The sequence below is a fragment of the Loxodonta africana genome, chromosome 20, assembly GCF_030014295.1.
Source record: "Loxodonta africana isolate mLoxAfr1 chromosome 20, mLoxAfr1.hap2, whole genome shotgun sequence".
NCBI classification, from domain to species: domain Eukaryota; kingdom Metazoa; phylum Chordata; class Mammalia; order Proboscidea; family Elephantidae; genus Loxodonta; species Loxodonta africana.
This window is the reverse complement of record NC_087361.1, coordinates 57,284,566-57,304,087: the sequence shown is the minus strand read 5'-3', so window position 1 is coordinate 57,304,087 and position 19,522 is coordinate 57,284,566. Positions and strand designations below refer to the sequence as shown.

Sequence of the window (19,522 nt, the reverse complement as noted above, 5' to 3'; positions counted from 1 at the left end):
ATTGGATTTTGGGCATCTGTCTATATAAAATTTAACTCCGTAATTGTATACAATGCTTTTGGGCTGGAACCAGGTTTTGAACTAGGTTGTAGAACAATCTAGGTGTGAAAGTACTACACAGAGCACACACATACTTGGCTCTCTGTGCCACAGATTCAAAGTGTTCAATATCAGACTCAACGTGAGTAAAATAGCTGTTTCCTTTAACTAAGCAGAGATGCCATACAACAACTGTAATAACTAAATGTCAATTATTTGAAGAGTTATGATTATTTTATAAGAGAATAGTCTAATCATGATAACATGGATTGAACAGATAAGGTAATTTCTCTCGTGTCCTGGGCCTCGGCCCTGGCTTGTATTCTAAGAGTATTCATCAAAGCCGTCTCACCTAACTTCTGAGGCGAAACTTCAGAACGAAGCACTTGGTCACGGTGCTTATTGATGAGGTCATGTGAAATTCCAGATCTACTAAGCACACCCTTCTGCCAGAAAGTTGCCCATGCTCGAGAGGTGGAGAGAAGTATGAGGCAGCCTTTACAAACACCCTCCCAGAGTAGTCACAGAAAATTTCATCAGCTGAAGACAAGCCTGGTGGCGCCACAGTTAAGGGCCTGGCTGCTAACCAAAAAGTCGGCAGTTGCAATCTACCAGCCACTCCTTGGAAACCCTATGGGGCAGTTCTACTCTTTCCTATAGGGTCGCTAGGAGTTGGAATCCACTTGATGGCAACAGGTTCTTTTTGTTTGTTTTTAAAGAAAACCAGGGAAATGCAAGAACAGTAAGTTTGTGAGTTGTTCCCTTCTCCCTTAACAAATCAGCAGCCCCTCCGCAGGCGGATGCGGGACCTGGCAGCCTATCCTGCGGTAGCCCTACCTGGGCAGGTATGCCTTTGCTTTTTCCTCCCCTGAGCCTTCTCCACCCACCCACCCTCCCCCGCCCTGCCCCACACTGTGGAGCTGTGAACATTCTGGAAGCTGTCTGCCTGTCCTATTTAAAATCCTCTCTCCAGTCTGCACTTACACCATGCTTTCTGCAGGTGTTTCCCAATACTCAAGGGCTCAGTTTCCCCTTCTGCATGACCATGAGATCGTGGGCCCCTGCTGCTCAGATTCTAGCTCTTACCCACCCCCTGTGCCTTTCGGCCAACTCCCAGTACAGGCCCTGAGTGTTTGGTCTGAGAAGTCTCAGAAACATGGCTACTAAAACCCCTTGCGATCACCAGAAACCTCCCCTGCCCACTGACTCTCCCAGAACCCTGAGGAATCACGGTGGACTGCCCAGCTCTCCCAACCTGCACCCCACCCTGCCCTGCCCCACCCTACCTCACCAGGACCCGGCCCAGGGGCCTCTGCAGAGCTTCTCAGAAAAGAGTCGAAGCTAATGAGCTCTGTTGTTTGAATCTAAGCTTGCAGTCTTTGAACTTTGGCTTTTCATTCTAAGAGCTCATAAGATTTCATAATTTTCACTAATCCCTGTAACACTGGAGCTAGATGCTTACAGGTATTAAAGCCACGACACAGAAATGGGTCCACTTGCAGTGTGTTGTTTTTTAAACCAGGATTATTTTAGAGTCAAAAAATAACACTGAGATAAAAGCAGGAGTGAGTTTTTTTTAAACCACTCTCTCTACATTAAGAAACACAAAGCTTTTTATTAACTTCATCGTTTTCCTACTCAGTAAAAATGGTTTTCTCGTGAGAAGGCAGAGGGGGACAAGAGCTGGCTGAATGGACACGGGGAATACAGCGTGGAGAGAAGGAGTGTGCTATCTCATTAGGGGGAGAGCAACTAGGGGTACATAGCAAGGCGTGTATGACTTTTTATATGAGAGACTGACTTGACTTGTAAACTTTCACTTAAAGCACAATAAAAATAAATTAAAAAAATGTTTTTCTCAAATTAGCTTCAGTGCTTTTAATCCCTAAAGAAGTATTTTTATCTTCACTTGGGCTGAGAACTGTTGCTCAGAGTCTTTCTAGAGCTGATAGGGCCTTGTTTTATGGAAGGAAGCTAAGGCCAGAGGCTGTGACTTTCCTAAGTGGGCTGAGAAAGGGGGCCTGTGCCCATTAACAAGACGGTGTTTGCTTAGCACTCCAAGCTGGGGGAGGAGGGGGGTGGGTGGCAGTGGTGCTTGGGGTTAACTAGACTAGAGAAGGTCACTGGACAGAGAAAGTGGCAGGCATGGGGGGGACCAAATTACCAAACTGTACCCCCTTGGAAAATACTCTACTTTAAAAAGAATGTTTCTAATAGTATAAAAAGTGCTTAAGTTTTGATCATTGTTCTGCTTATGAAATGCAATTCCATAAACCATACAATCTTACTTTCTTATACCCACTGCCATTAAGTCAATTCTAACTCATAGTGACCCTGTAGGACAGAGTAGATCTGCCCCATAGGGTTTCTAAGGCTGTAAATCCTTATGGAAGCAGACTGCCACATCTTTCTCCCGCAGAGCAGCTGGTGAGTCCAAACTGCCAACCTTTGGGTTGTAGTTGAGCGCTTTCACCACTGTGCAACCAGGCCTTCTGTTTCTTACACAGCCACCTGCAAACCAGTAAGCAGTTGTCGATTCCGACTCACATGCTGCAGAGTAGAACAGCTCCCTAGGGTTTTCGTGGCTGTGACCTGTCAGAAGCAGATCTTTCTTCCAGGGCATCTCTGGGTGGGTTTCCAAACACTTAACCTTTTGCACCACCCAGGGACCCCATCCAGCCACCTCTCTTGGGGCTAAAAGAGCAGAAGGCGCAGTGTATCGTCAGAAGAAAAGCCGATTCTCTATCTTCTCTAAGAGAGAAGCTCCCCATCCTGGAGATGACTGATGATTCACTTCCTCCTCTGTACGCAGTGTAATGCGGGGGCCTAGTCAAGGATCATATTTGGGTAAATTTTAACTTCTTTTGTTATTATTATCGTTTTTCAGGCCAAGTTTGAATCGCTCTTTAGGACATATGACAAAGATATCACCTTTCAGTATTTTAAGAGCTTCAAACGGGTCAGGATAAACTTCAGTAGCCCTTTATCTGCAGCAGACGCCAGACTTCAGCTGCATAAGACTGAATTTCTGGGAAAGGAAATGAAATTGTATTTTGCTCAGGTAAGTCGGGTTTGTTGGTGTGCTGCTCCTCCCTCCCACTGTGTTTTTGGAAGCAGCTGAGACTTAGATTACATTACACATTGATTTCTTCTTGTTGAACCCCAAGAATTCATGTTGAGAAAGGCAAAATTTATACTCTAAGTTTCCAGTATCTCATCTACCTTAGGAAAACATCGAGGTGTGTTTGAAAGCAGCCTCACGATGTCCCCTGGTCGTCTTGAGTTGTGGCCAGTGCCAGGTGAGCAGGGGAAGGCTGTGAAGTGAGGTACTGAGGCAGGGTTGTGGCCTGGCTGCTCTGGGGCCCTCACAAATGTGCACGGCTGGTTTTCACACTGAACTTGCTGGAGGGTTCTGACTAGTGACATATTCCAGCCCGAGCAGAGGCGGAGGTTCAAGCTCCGTGTGGTTCTCAGCAAACAGCAACATGCTCTCCCTCCCCTGGTGGGAAAAGTCAGTGTCCTCTCAGCCCTCAGGGAAGCAGCAGTCTGCAAACACCACACACACCAAGGTAGGGCTGCCAGCCCTGGCCCCAAAGAAAATGCAGAAAATGGGTGGCCCAGACTGGTAGCTGACGCTAAGGAGCCCAGCCCTGGGGGCACTCACAGGTTTGCTTTTTCCTCCTGCTCACCACCCTCATGAGCCCTGGTGGTGCAGCAGTTAAGAGCTCAGCTTTAACTAAAGGGTCAGCATTTTGCATCCACCAGCCACTCCTTGGAAACCCTATGGGGTAGCTCCCCTCTGTCCTTTAGGGTTGGAATGAGTCAGAATCAGCTGGTGACCCACCTGCCAGGCAGCCCACAAAATTCCACATGAAGATGGCCCTGGGGCTGGAGGGGGTGGGGAAGGAGCTTCTAGGGTGCTGTTCAGCTGTGTGAGCAAGCCCCACTCAGGCTGTGAGCCCCTGCACCAGGATGGCAGTGGGTCCCCACCAGGCTTTCTGCCAGTGGAGGAAAGCTTTCCTGACTCCAGGCCAGAAAGCAAAATGCCTTGACAGAATGAACCAAGGGCCAGCCCGCCCAGCAGGTTCCCTGAAAATTAAAGCAGGCTGGGATGCGCTGCCCCCTAGTGGTCATTGGGCCAAGTGTGGCAGGTGCAGCTTCCCCTGTGGGCACATGCTTTCCTGTATTTGGCAGGCCTTTTGGGTTTCTTTAATGAGTAAGGAAATCCTGGTATGTAGTGGTTAAGTGCTACGGCTGCTAGCCAAAGGGTCGGCAGTTTGAATCCACCAGGTGCTCCTTGGAAACTCTATGGGGCAGTTCTACTCTATCCTATATTCGACAGCAGCAGGTTTTTTTTTTTTCTATGAATAAGAGAAACCCTGGTGGCGTAGTGTTTTAGTGCTACAGCTGCTAACCAAGAGTTCAACAGTTCGAATCTGCCAGGCGCTCCTTGGAAACTCTATGGAACAGTTCTACTCTGTTCTATAGGGTCGCTATGAGTCGGAATCTATTCGACGGCAGTGGGTTTGGTTTGGTTTTAAGGAAATCCTGGAAGCGCAGTGGTTAGGAGCCTGGCTGCTAACCAAAAGGTTGGCAGTTTGAACCCACCAGCCACTCCTTGGAAGCCTTATGGGGTGGCTCTACCCTGTCCTATTGGGTCACTATGAATTGGAACCGACTCAGGGTCAACTGGGTTTTGGTTTCCTATGAATTACTTCTTAGCACTTTCCTGACTTTTTTCTGATCATAAAAGCAACACATGTTCATTTGAAAATTTGAGGGAAAATGTAAAAGTATAAAGAAAAACAAAACTGGTAAGCTTTTGAAGTAGGTTGTTTCCAAATAGCCTTCTAATCATAGGGATAATTACTAAGACCTAACTAGGATCATGGAGCCCGGTGGTGCAGTGGTCAAGAGCTTGGCTGCTAACCAAAAGGTCAGGAATTCAAATCCATCAGCCACTCCTTGGAAACCCTATGGGGCAGTTCTGCTCTGTCCTATAGGGTTGCTATAAGTCAGAATCCACTTGACAGCACTGGGTTTTCTAACCTTGAAGTCAGTGGCTTTAGTCTTTCCATTTATACTAAAATCATCTCTGTAATTTTCTGTCAGTTGAGCTCAAGTGTAATCACTTTAGTCCCTGTGGGTCCTGCGCCCCCGAAAGTGGCTCCAATTGCACTTGTACCATAACCAGAGTTCACACCCCTATTTCCTTCCCCTTCAACCATTTTAGGGTTCATCCTTGAAATCACTTTGGTTTTGTCCCTTCACACCTGTCACCCTGAGCTGTTATTAAGTACTGGTGCGTTACTTCAGGCTGCCCCTCGCTAAACGGACATGTATTTCTTTATCTTCTCAGACTTTACACATAGGAAGTTCACATCTGGCTCCGCCAAATCCTGACAAGCAGTTTCTGATCTCTCCTCCTGCCTCTCCACCCGTGGGTTGGAAACAAGTGGAAGATGCCACTCCGGTCATTAACTACGATCTCTTATACGCTATCTCCAAGCTGGGGCCAGGTAAGTGCTGCTGTCAGGCCGGGAGGGCCAGGAGGCAGGCAGAGGCTGTGCTGAAGGCCCTGGCCCAGGTGCTCGCTCTCTGTGCTGGGGAGCGGCTGCATCCCCATTGCTCTTGTCATCATGCGTGTGGTCTACACAGCACGTTTGGTGATTTTCTGTTTATATCCTTCCATATCCCTGAAGTAGGTACCCTGGGTGGCTCAAATGGTTTGCTGTCAACTACTGGACTTAAGGTTGGTGTTTCGAACCCACCCAGCAGTGCCTGGCAATCTGGTTCCGTAAAAACTACAACCAGGAAAACCCTACAGAACAATTCTACTCCGTAACACGTGGGGTCGCCATGAGCCGAAATCAGCTCAACAGCAACGGGTTTGGTTTTTCAGTATCACTGTAAGGAGTCCCTCAGGCGGCACAAGTGGTTAAATGCTCAACTACTAACTGAAAGGTTGGTAGTTCAAACCCAGCCAGAGGTGCCTCAGCCTCCCACGTGGGATAGAGAAGGGCAACAACCATTTTATGAGTATAAAACAGTTTCGCTGGAGTTGACTTAACGCAGCCTGATGTGTGTCAGGGTAGAACTGCGCTCCGTGGTGTTTTCAATGGCTGGCTTTTCAGAAGTAGATCACCAGGCTTTTCTTCCACAGCACCCCTAGGTGAACTTGAGCCTCCAACCTAACACAGCCAAGCACGCTAACCGTTTTCACCCAAAGTGCCTCCCACCGTCAGAGGGGTGTCAGGTGTAGCCTGAGGAGGAGTCCTGCTCCGCTGCTCCTTCCAGGTGAAGGGCATGCAGCAGTCAGGGGCTCCTCCTCACCTGCCCAGAGCTGCTGAGAAGTGTCGCACATGATGTCTTGGAGGGAAACCCCTCCCGGCCACTCTGAGGACAGATAGAGCAAGCCGAAGCAAACCCACTGCCCCTGTTTAAAATCCCTAGCATTTCTGCTCCCCCTAGCATTCCACGGGAGAGCAACCGCTCCAGCTCTCTTTTAAAACAGAATACGAGGGAGTGAGTGCATGCTTATACTGTCAGCATTATGAAGTGCTTTGCTGTGTTCACTTCTTTAATTAGCTCCATGAGGCAGGTACCATCTCAGCCCATTATACGGAGGAGAATACCGAGGTACACAGGAAGGCAAGCAGCCTGCCCACAGGCATCCAGTACTAAGTGGCCAGGCAGGCTGTCCAGAGCCCAAGCTCTTGACCACTTTGCTACCCAGCCTCCCCTCAGCCCCCAAAGACACAGGCTATCCCCATAGCCAGACAGGTACCAGAAAGTGATGCCAGGTACAAAAAGTTGAATCCACCCTTACTGGACCAGACTGGCCTGAACCTTACTGAACCTGGCGATTCTCAGGCTGAAATGGACCCACAGAACACTGCCTGTCCCAGGGGGCTTAGCAGCTGTTACGTGGAAAAGGATGCCTCGGTCAGAAATGCTTCCGGGGCATGTGGCCACGTGCAGCCCCGTGTCTGTGCTGTGGGACCCTGGCGTTCCCGGTGCCCTGGTGTGCACTGTGACTCTCAGTGGGGCCTCACAGGGGAGACTCAGCAGGCTCCGTTTCAACATGCACTTGTCCACCAGCATCATTTCCCGGGCCTGTGCTCGTCACACCACGCTTTGGGGAATACTGACCTTCAGGTAGTTTAGGGTTCCTGGTAGACACGTTAAAGGATGTGTTAAAAGCCACTTGCCGTTGAGTCACCTCTGACTCATGGCAACCCCACCTGCATCAGAGTAGATCTGCGTCCCGTAGGCTTTCAATGGCTGCATTTTTGGAAGTAGATATCCAGGCCTTTCTTCTGAGATCCCTCTGGGTAGACTTAAACTGTCAAGCTTTCAGCTAGCAGCCTAGTGTGCTAACCGTTTGAACAACCCAGGGACTGTAATTGAAAAAGCCAAAAATGCATTTCCTCCACACCTTCCACATGCCTGGACTCGGCAGGGTTTGACTGTCAGCAGACTCAAGTACAGCAGTAATGTAGGTCTTCTCCTGAGTGAGCCCCTGAAGTACAGAACATGCCTGCCCGTGTCTCTCAGTCCCCACTGAAGGTACGCAGCCGCTCAGCCAAGCAGACCCCTCGATGCTTTTCCGTTCTCTTGCTCTCGGCTCTCGAGGACTTGTCCGAGTCACCTGTGATGCTTTTCTCTCCCTAGGGGAGAAGTACGAGCTGCACGCAGCCACTGACACCACGCCCAGCGTGGTGGTCCACGTGTGTGAGAGTGACCAAGAGAAGGAGGATGAGGATGAGGAGACAGAGAGGATGAAGAGACCCAAGCCCAAAATAATCCAGACCAGGAGGCCGGAGTACACCTCTATCCACTTAAGCTGAACAGGCCCTGGATGACGAGTATTCCAAACATCCTCATGGGGAGGAACCCTTGACTGTGCAAATGGCCGGTCACAATTTGGAAATGGCAGCCGTGACCATTGTGGCAGAAATTCCAGTCCATGTTGCTCAGAAGAGAATCGAGGCTTTGTCTCCTTGCTCCAACGCTGCACATCCGTCCGTGTTCACGGCACCCCGATGTCTTGGGCCAATCACTGAGTTTGCGGTGATCGCACAAGGACATTTGGGGACGTCTTGAGAAAACCGATAATGATAGTATTTTGTACTTGTTCTTTCCTGGTAGGTTGTCATGTTTGTGCCAAGGGCAGGTTGGCCTGCGGGCCCAGGGAGAGCATTGTGTTTTCTAGCCAGCCTGCAGGGTAGAGTCCCGACTGGTCTGCAGAGGCACCATGCCGCATGTCGGTGCAGGGAGTTGGTTAACACAACAACAGCTGCAGTGCGGAAATGGTAGCGTTTTATTTTCCCCCCACGTTCTAACGTTTGTGCATGTGTATTACTGATTTTCAAAACTAATCTTTGTTCTTATGTAAAGTTACACCATTGTGTTTCACATCTTCTGGAAAGCTGGGGAAGATTTGAAAACTGTCACCCTTGCCAATCTGCGACTCTCATTTTCAACAGCGCCCCTTTTTTTACCTGGAACACATTCGCTCAGCACCCTACCCGGGGCAACATGTAACCTGTGCTTTGCAGAAGAAGTCACTCTGAAACATCCTTGTAGAATTTAGCTTACAAAATTCAGAGAATAGCAGCTTCACTGCCAACTTTTCGTGGGTGAGAAATTTTAGTTTAGGTGTTTTGAGTGAGACATTGGTTTCGTTTGTCTCTTTGAAGTGGTTGTTGGTACCCATGAATCATAGCCAGATGCTCTTTGGGGACTTTTGGTTGAGGTGGTTGATTTCGACCCCACCGAAACATCGAAATAAACTTGTAAATAGAGCTGATAGTGAATATCCATAACTGTTGTATACGGGGGCGGAAACATGGTGGTGGAAGAGTAGCGTAAGACATGTTAACCTTCCTGTGAGTTGTATGTTGTAGAAAATGCCGTTAAAACATTTTAACAGGACTTGAATCCAAAGCATGTCAAGTGGGTGGTAGCTGCGTGGTGATACCAGAGGGATGCAGTGCCTTTCCTGTTAATTCCTGATGGAATGGTACACGAGGTTAACCTTTGTCATTTTTTTCTAGTTGTAATGTGTATGTCTGGTAATAGGTATTATATTTTGGCCTTAAAAATACCATAACAGAGTGTGTCATTTTGAAATACCTAATGGCAAGTAACAATGCATGCTTTTGAAATTTGGAAGGTGGTTTTCTTCAAGAAGCAAGTATGTTTGCGTTAACTACTTTGGTGGTTCCTGTCAAGAAATGAATTGAATGTTCTCAAACCTCGTTTACAGGACTTGCGGGGTGGGGGGCACGTAAGGGAGAGACTGTTGCCTAGCTGTTCAAGTGCTCCTAGTTAAGTGCTTTTAAACTGGAGAGGCTAGCCTCAAAATATTTTTTTTAACTGTGTTCTATAATAAATTGGCACAATATGCTCCTTACAGAAAAGTTATCTGTGTGTCCCTTTATTTCTAAGGCTCAGTCTGGGAACCCTTTGGATTTTGCAGTGTCTTAGTAGGGTGGGCGTGAGTTGGAATCGACTCGACAGCACACAACACCATAAGGACACATTCTTTCATCAGTTTGAGTTTAGAAATCCCAGTTTTCTGCTCTGGTTTACGCTAGGGTTTGCCACGCTGCAACGTGTCACTTAAAAAAGGGGGAAGTGGATAAAACTAGAATCAGGCCTCTGGGAATGCCCTTTTTGCAGAGAGATGATGCGATGGTGAAAGCCCCATCACCTGCAGCCCCACTTACGAAAGCTGCGTTTGCTCCTTCATTCGCGGAGTTTTCCATTAGACCAGATGTCCACAGAGGGTACCAGGTACAGTGGCTGGTTAGGAGTTTCCCATTAGACCAGATGTCCACAGAGGGTACCAGGTATAGTGGCTGGTCAGGAGTTTTCTGTTAGACCAGATGTCCACGGAAGGTGTGCAGGTACAGTGGCTGGTTAGGAGTTTTCCATTAGACCAGATGTCCACAGAGGGTACCAGATACAGTGGCTGGTTAGGAGTTTTCTGTTAGACCAGATGTCCACAGAGGGTACTAGGTACAGTGGCTGGCTAGGAGTTTCCCGTTAGACCAGATGTCCACAGAGGACCAGGTACAGTGGCTGGTTAGGAGTTTTCTGTTAGACCAGATGTCCACAGAGGGTACCAGGTACAGTGGCTGGCTAGGAGTTTCCCGTTAGACCAGATGTCCACAGAGAGTACCAGGTACAGTGACTGGCTAGGAGTTTTCCATTAGACCAGATGTCCACAGAGGGTACCAGGTACAGTGGCTGGCTAGGAGTTTCCCGTTAGACCAGATGTCCACAGAGGGTACCAGGTACAGTGGCTGGTTAGGAGTTTTCTGTTAGACCAGATGTCCACAGAGGGTACCAGGTACAGTGGCTGGTTAGAAGTTTTCTGTTAGACCAGATGTCCACAGAGGGTACCAGGTACAGTGGCTGGTTAGGAGTTTTCTGTTAGACCAGATGTTCACAGAGGGTACCAGGTACAGTGGCTGGCTAGGAGTTTCCTGTTAGACCAGATGTCCACAGAGGGTACCAGGTACAGTGGCTGGTCAGGAGTTTTCTGTTAGACCAGATGTCCACGGAAGGTGCACAGGTACAGTGGCTGGCTAGGAGTTTCCCGTTAGACCAGATGTCCACAGAGGGTACCAGGTGTAGTGGCTGGTTAGGAGTTTTCTGTTAGACCAGATGTCCATGGAAGGTACGCAGGTACAGTGGCTGGTTATGTTCAGAAAATCTGCACATCTTCCCTTTGAGCCTCAAGCAGCATTTTCTCTGGAGCCCTTACAACAAACGGCAGTGAGCTTCCTGCACCAGCCCACGAAGGCCTACATAACTCAGTGTATTTATTTGCTGAAATCTAGCAAATGGCATTCATCTTTGTCAAGATTAACAGTGGGCGTTTTTCTATAAAAACCCAAATGCTACTTTTTTTCCCCCTTTTATGAGAAGCCTCGTCCTTCCTCTCCCAAGGACACTTTTATATTTTAAAGCTACGCCCATTAGAGGTTTAAATATGCTGGGAAATTCACACTTCAGTCAGGCTGTTCCCATGGGATTACGGAGTGAATGGAGAGCAAGCTCACAGCTGACCACCTGGGGGCGGAAGGCAGCTGTCACTCATTGCCACATGTGAGAAACAAGGAGCTCGGCCATGAACAGAGCTGGATGGAGAAGCACACAGGCCATAAACAAACGCATGTAGTTTCATAAAAGGCCGCTCAGATATCCCTGAAATAAGTCAGAAATGTGTGGTCAGTTAACACAGACTTCCAACATAGGAGTTGGGTCCCCTTATGTAAGTAGGGAAATACGTCTGGCCACCACCCGTCTGTCAGTCTGTCGTACTATAGTGGCTTGCATGTTGCTGTGATGCTGGAAGCTATGCCATTGGCATTTCAAATATCAGCAGGCTCACCCATGGTGGACAGGTTTCAGTGGAGCTCCCAGGCTAAGACAGACTAAAAAGAAAGGCCTGGGAATCTACTTCTAAAAATTAGCCAATGAAAACCCTATGGATCACAGATTATTGTCTGATACAGTGCTGGAAGATGAGCCCCTGAGTTGGAAAGTACTGAAAACAATACAATGGCCACAACAATGAAGACAAGCATACCAATGTTGCGAAGATGGTGCCGGATGGGGCAACGTTTCATTCTGTTGTGCTTGGCGTTCACCCTGAGTTAGAGCCGACTCAACAGCAATCGACAACAACGTGAGTTCGTGGTTCCACTGCTGGCGAAGCCAACAGAACAACACAGTAGAAATCACAAGCCAACAAACGTTCCCGCTCACAACGGACAGTCTCTGATTGATGCTTTTGTGGCGGGCACACCTCAGCCACCTGAAGACCTGGCCCCAATACCGTATGTGGTTGTTATTTACCAGGCCGATGGGTCCAAAGGACACCAAGTGCCGAAGGACCCCAGGACTCGCACGTCTTGGTCTGCCCTGCTAGTGACAGTAACTCAGTAAAGTGCAATATGGCAGACACGAGACAGGCGGAGCCACGCAGAACACACGCTTTGCCATCTATTGAATGTATTTCTTGAGTAGGCTTCAGTAGAATATATTATTGTTCTGGTGCTTGGCAGATTGGGATCATCCAAGAAAGAAATCAACCCTTCGAAAGTTATGCTACATCGAAGTAAAGGGTGACAAACCACGAAAGGCACAGAGCTCTTCACGCAGCTGTTCGTACTCAGGTGCAAACATCGATTCGCCGTCAGCCAGCGCTTAGGGTTGTACATTGCCAGAATGCTGCGTGAACTAATACCCACAGGAGAGCTGCAGTTTTCAGGGTTCTAATTTTAGGGGAAAGATACAAAACTCACTACAAAATACATAGATTTTACCAACTATTAAGTTAAATATACTTAGTGGTTAAGTTAACAGCTAACCGAAAGGTCGGCAGTTCGAATCTGCCAGGTGCTCCTTGGAAACTCTACGGGGCAGTTCTACTCTGTCCCATAGGGTTGCTATGAATATGAATCTACTTGACGGCAGTGGGTTTGGTTGGGTTATATAACATGTTATGCCTCAGAAGGAATGGCCAGCTGGAACCCATCATAGTTTTCAGCTTTTGCAGAACCCCAAGGAATGGTCTCAACAGAACGTTCTGAGTACGTATCAAGTAACACCCATTTACGTCTCAACAATTTAGAGATGGAAACTGCATAAACTACCTTAAAATTACTTGGGCCTGGGGGGAGGGCAATGGGGAGTTATTACTTAATGGGAGCTGAATTTCTGTTGTTTATGTTTGGGGTGATGAAAAAGTTTTGGAAACAGACGGTGGTCATGATCGCACAACATTGGGAATGTAAACAATGTCACTGAGTCGTGCACTTAAAACGGTTAAAATAACAGACTTTATGTTACATATATTTTAACACAAAACATTTTTAAAAAGAAAACGCACAAAAAAATTGCTTAAGAGCAAAGTAGATGTAAATAAATCTCTTCCCCTAGTCTGTGATATTCTGATTTGAACATAAGACACGTACGGAATTTTTTCAAGTATGCCACCACCTTTGTTGTTACGTTGTTGTTGTGAGGTGCCGTCAAGTCGGTTCTGACTCACAGTACCCTGTGTGCAACAGAACAAAACACTGCCTGGTCCTGCACCATCCTCACAATCGTTGTTATGCTTGAGCCCATTGTTACAGCCGCTGTGTCAGTCTGCCTCGTTGAGGGTCTTTGTGTCTTTGGATGACCTCCAACTTACTGAGCATGATGTCCTTCTCCAGGGACTGGTCCCTCCTGATAACATGTCCAAAGTATGTGAGACGAAGTCTCCCCATCCTTGCTTCCAAGGACCACTCCGGCTGTACTCCTTCAAGGACAGATTTGTTCGCTCTTCTGGTAGTCCATGGTATATTCAATATTCTTTACCAAAATCATAATTCAAAGGCATCAATTCTTCTTCTGTCTTCCTTATTCATTGTCCAGCTTTCACATGCATATGAGGTATTGGAACACCATGGCCTGGGTCAGGTGCACCTTAGTCTTTAAAGTGAAGTCTTTGCTTTTTAACACTGAAGAAGTCTTTTGCAGCAGGTTTGCCCAGTGCAATGTATCTTTTGATACCTTGACTACCGCTTCCATGGGTGTTGATTGTGGATCCAAGTAAAACAAAATCCTTGACAACTTCAGTCTTTTCTCTGTTTATGATGATGTGGCTTATTGGTCCAGTTGTAAGGATTTTTGTTTTAACACAATAACACATTTTATTAGAAGAAAGTGCAGGAACAGTTGCTTATGAGGAAGGTAGAAAAATAAATCCCTTCCCCTAGCCTCTGACGCTCTGATTTGTAAGCAGGACATGTAGGGAATTTTTTTCAAGTATGCTCCACTTTTGGCAATCTGTAACTCCCATCTGAAATCCTCACTCTCATGACTCACCGAAAGTTCCATGGCAATGAGATAGATTTTATTCTTGCAAACTGAACTTCTTCAGCAGCCTCACTTCTGTCAGTGAAAGGTCATTTTAATCACGGCTACATGGAGACAGAAAGAAATTATTTGCAAGTGATTGAAATGAGGTGTCCACCTCGAGCATTTCTTTTCCTTCTAAGATTCTGATTAGAGGTGTGATCACCGTGATGAGGATAAGCAAATGAGAGCTGCAGCCACAGGTCACAGCGCCCTCCTTCAAGTCTGTCAGGGCCACCCTCCCACCTGGCATCATACCCTGGCCGTGTGGAATTCTTAGTGTTTCTAACTTCCCATGTTCCCTTTTCCCTATGTGTCATGATGCCCCTGCCCTCTGCTTAGAACAGTCCCCCAGCCCAGCCCTGCCCCACTAACCCCACCACGATACACCCCACGAAGCTAATGCCACCACGATACACCCCACGAGGGCAGGCCAGGTCTGCCTGTTCACCTCTTCCCCTGCGTCTCAAGCACTAGCAGCAACCACTGTTCTTGGGATATTGGCGGTTCAGTGGTAGAATTGTTGCCTTCCGTGCAGGAGACCCCAGTTCGATTCCCAGCCAGTGCACCTCATGTGCAGACACCACCTGTCAGCAGAGGCTTATGTGTGGCTATGAAGCTGAAGAGGCTTCAACAGAGCTTCCACACTAAGACAGACTAAGAGGAAAGGCCTGGCAATCTACTTCTGAAAATCAGCCCATGGTAACCCTATGGATCACAATGGTCTGAGCAGTGTTCCATTTCATTGTGCATGTTGGTCGCCATGAGTCAACGAGAGCTAACAACCACCACCACTGTGCCCATCCCAAAGCGCTCAGTCAATATTACTGAACGAATTAACTGACTCAGTATTTGTCCTGCAGGTCTCATCATTGATATCTCTCCCCTGAGAATCTCTCACAGCTACTCCTGCGGGTTCTCCCGTTGTGTCCCATACTTCCCCATTGTGATATGTATTGGCTTTTTATTGTAATTGTGTATAATTGTGTTAAACTGTGTATAATTGTTAAATTGGAAGCAGGATTCCTGGTAGTCCCGTGGCTCACAGTAGACATTTAACAAAAGTTGGATGATGGGAAGGATGAATGGGGACTTGGGAGGCAAAGGAGTGAGAAGTCACTGAGTAAAAATAAATAAACGATGAGGTATGTGCCCCTCCCCATCGTCAGCAGAGCCAACAAGCAGCTCAGTGCTTTATTTAATCCAACAAGTTCCAGGCTGCTGGAGTGCCAAGAACAAGAGACACAGGGACAGCAAGACTCAGATATAACTGTGTTGGGGTTGGATGGAACAGGAAAAAAAATGTCTTTACTTTTAAAACGTTCTTCTCAAAAAAAGGGTGATTGCCTAGAGAGTGAGTGAGTGACCGGGAAAAGAGCATGGAAGAACTTTTCAGGGTGATGGAAATCTTGTGTGTCTTGGATGATGACACAGCAGTAGTAGCAGTGATAACATAGTCATGGTAACACGGGCGCATACATTTGTCGAAAACTCATCAAGCTGTGTACTTAATGGATGCACTTTGCTATATGTAAACCATGCCTCAGTACAGTCGACTTTGTTTTAAAAAATCAGGATAAGGGTACAAGAGAAATAGATATTTTTTAAATCTCGGACAATGACTAGAAGTTGGGGGAGGTCTTAATTCTCACCATATCCTTCTAAGAAGATTTCTCAAGTGTGTAATGCTTTGTTATGTGCTGTCAAGTTGGATCTGACTCAAGGAGACCATATCGATGGCGGAACTAAGCCTTGCGAGGTCCTGGGCCATCTTTGATGGTTTGAGCCTTGTTTTGGCTATTGTGCCGATCTGTCTCATTGAGCGTTTCCCTTGTTTTGCTGACCCTCTACCAACTGTTATGTCCTTTTCTAACAACTGGGTATAACGTTTCAGTAACATTCTTAAAACACAGGATTATACAGCAACACAAAGCAGCATCCCAAATGAGGGTGGGAGCATTGTTAAACTTTTCTAGAAGACCTAGATATATTCATGACAATTTGTTAAATTTAAAATCAACTTGGATCATATTTTTTGCCTAAAGTTTAATATATGAATAACTTCTTATCTGTTATCAGAACCAATATTTTGCTACTTCAAGAATACACCCACTCCTCACTTACCAACAAGATTAGGTTCCAAAGACCAGGATGTTATGCAAAAAACAGCATTATGCAAAAATGGGGGATGATCATATCAGATCACAAAATGGAGGATGACTACATCATTACATAACTGCCAAACTACTGAGAATCATGGCTGAGCCAAGTTGACACATAGCTTTTACCATCACAGCCAGCTTTACTCTTGCCTTGTACCTCGATATTCATTACTGCTCAAGATGCTGTTAATGCTCAAAATAGTCAGATAGTAGACTTTTTTTTACTATTGTCATACATGAGAAATGTCGGATAATGAGACAGTCAGTAAGTGAGTAGGTGTAATGTGCGTACATATATCATCAGTAGTGAACACAACTGACTTCAGAATGTCTTTGGTATCAGGGACACTCGCACGAGGCCTGACACAGCAGTGAACAACCAGGCCAGTAAAATACATTTGCAGTGATGCGTTTGAAATGAAGGAGCTATTAGGAGGAAAAAATACTGTATTACTGCAAAGTCAACTTTATTTCTGAAGTTTCAGGAACATTTTTTCTGTAAATTATACACAAAATACATCATTCTCTTATAAAAAAAATAAAAAAACTTTAAGCACCATGAATGCTGGGGAAATGACTTTAAAAAGTTCTATAGGATAAGCATTAACTGTTATAAATAGTAGCTTATGTCATATACGCATGTTTATAACTTCCGAAATCTAATCTTTCCACGTTGTTTTATTACAGACTCAGTTGCCAAATGCTTTCTTTTAACTGAGTGAATTTGAATTGTTGATTTTTATGAAGATAGTCTCAGCTACAGTTTTTGGTCATTGTGGCAAATCTTTTTAAAATAAAAAACTAAAAATTTGCTTTTTAGAGGAGTCTTCGTCTCCTAGCACTGCCAGAACAAAATACCACAAAGAGGGAGCCTTTAAAGAACAGGAATTTACTGTCTCACAGTTCTGCAGGCTGGGAGTCCAACTGCAGGCCCCCAGCAGGGCCCTGCTCTCTCTCTTGGCTCTGGGGGAAGACCCCTCCTCGTCTCTTCCAGCTTCTCGTAGCCCGGGTGTCACCTGACATTCCTTGGTTTGTAAGTGATCTTTACGTGGCATCTCTCCTTGTGTCTATCTCTCCATTTCCAATCTTCTCTTTTATAAGAACAGGAGTCATGTAGGATTAGGGTCCAACCCACTGCTGTCAAGCCCATTCCGACTCATAGCGACACTGTAGGACAGAATAGAACTGCCCCATATGGTTTCCAAGGCTATAAATCTTTACAGAAGCAGACTGTCACATCTCTCTCCTGAAGAGCAGCTGGCGGGTTCGAACCTCCAACCTTTCAGTTAGCAGCAAAGTGCTTAACCACTCCAATACGACCTCGTGTTAACCTTCAAAATCCTGTTTTCAAATAGGGTCACATTCACAGGTATAGAGGTCAGGACTTGATTTTATCTTTTTGAGGGACACAATTTAATCCATAAAAAAGGGTTCTAATAAGTGCATCTATAGAAGTTTCTTGAAGTGTTTTCATATCAAATAATCAAGAATGAAGGAAAATCAGAGAAATTCAAATGGCCAATGAGCACATGAAAAGATGCTCAACATCATTAGCCATTAGATGTTAGAGAGGATGTGGAGAAATTAGAACCCTCGTCCACTGCTGGTGGGAATGAAGAACAGCACAACCACTGTGGAAAACAGCGTGGTGTTGCTCAATTAGTTAACCTGGAACTACCACACAAAAACAACCAAACCCATCACCCTCGAGTCGATGCTGACTCAAAGTGACCCTATAGGACAGAGTAGAACTACCTCATAGGGTTTCCAAGGAGCAGCTGGTGGATTCCAACTGCTGACCTTTTGTTTAGCAGGTGAGTTTTAACCACTGCACCACCAGAGGACCCAGCAATATCAACGCTAGGTACATACCCAGAAGAAGTGAAAGCAGAATGCAAACAGAAACCTATACCGTATTTTTCACAAACAACGCGCCCCACGCATACAATGTACGGCATAAGAAAACAGTACAAGGGCATATTTTTATGTGTTTTATGCAAGAAGAGAAGCAGAAGGAAGAAAGAAGAGAGAAAGGAGAAGCAGAGAGAGAGAGGAGGCAAGGAACCTCCTAAAAGGGCTGTAACAGAGTCCCGGCTGTAACAGAATCCCAGCTGTAACACTGAAGATGTCATCGGGCTGGGAAGGGGCACAGAGGGAGAGCTGGCAGACAGAGAGCAGCAGGGAGAGGAGCCTGTCCTCAGGGGCTGAGAGGGCACCTGAGAGAAAGAGAGGAGCTAAGAGAGCTGTCTGCATGGAAGAAGGGAGGCTTTGCCTGCAGGCTTCCTGATCTCACTCCCTTAGTAAACCACTTAACTGTAAGTACGGTCTGTGGGCTGTGTGTGACCACTGCAGTGGATTACGAACCCAGCAGAGAAGCAGAGTGCCGTGGGGAGGACGGCTGGTGTCAGAGCTGACAAAAAGGTTGGAGAGTGGAGGCATGTCTGACTTCCACCTCACTAAAAAAAAAAAAAAAACCATCTAGTCGATTTTGACTCATAGCGACCCTATAGGACAGAGTAGAACTCCCCCATAGAGTTTCCAAAGAGTGCCTGGTGGATTTGAACTGCTGACCTTTTGATTAGCAGCCACAGCACTTAACTACCAGGGTTTCCAGGATCAGCTTTGCTCTGTCTTGATTCTTATTGCCCCCCATGAAGTTACACAGGTTCTGATGCTACTTACTCGAACTAAAAACCAAGCCCGTTGCCATGGAGTCGATCCGACCCCTTGGGACCCCACTCCTTCCACCACCCTCTACAGGGCTAGCAGCTATGTGCTCACTGCAGGCACACAACCCACTCTTTGAAACGCAAACCTCTGTCACAAGGCTCCATTGCCCTGAGACCTTCCTACAATGCCTCGCAGGTGCTCTTGCAGAAACACTAAAGCGTGTGTTTGTTCAGTGGATTAGCTCACCCAGACTTGGGGCGGTGTATTAGCCTCTCTGTGTGTTTTAGAAGACAGAAGGCCTGTGATCCCAGGTGGCGCTGTCGTGATGCAGTCCTGTACTAAGAACCGTTCTGAAAGCCAGGGGAGCTGTCCTCACCATTTTCAGATGCATGCCGAAGCTGCTAAGTCACCGGTGCCTTCCTACAATGACCCAGTGGAGGGTTACGGCCAGGGCACCACTGTGGGCACCACCCAGAGACTCTTTTAGGCTGGATACAGCCAGGAGAATGCTCTGCTTATAGTGTCTGTCTCATCATCTCCCTTCTCCTTAACCAGGTCCTCTCGTGGGTAAGGGAGTCTCCCATCCCCAGGCCAACATGCACAATGCCTGTCCGTTTCTGCCACCAGTAGGGATGTGCTTCAGTCCTTCCAGAAAGAAGCCTCACATGCTTATGTGGACCCAGGCCCGCCAGCCCACCCTCAGGAACTCCAGACTGTGTATCTGTCAG

General features: G+C 46.8%; 1 protein-coding gene across 2 annotated transcripts in view; it reads left to right on the top strand.

Annotated features, from left to right (window-relative positions):
- The window catches only part of RCAN1 (regulator of calcineurin 1), a 107,142-nt gene extending 97,678 nt beyond the window's left edge, over positions 1-9,464 (top strand). For both annotated transcript variants that reach the window (XM_064273227.1, XM_003410290.4), the window contains exons 2-4: positions 2,927-3,100; positions 5,399-5,558; positions 7,714-9,464. In XM_064273227.1, the coding sequence (XP_064129297.1) occupies positions 2,927-3,100; positions 5,399-5,558; positions 7,714-7,889 (510 nt within the window). In that variant the 3' untranslated portion in view covers positions 7,890-9,464. The remainder of the gene's footprint in view (positions 1-2,926; positions 3,101-5,398; positions 5,559-7,713) is intronic.
- Positions 9,465-19,522: the final 10,058 nt, after the last annotated feature.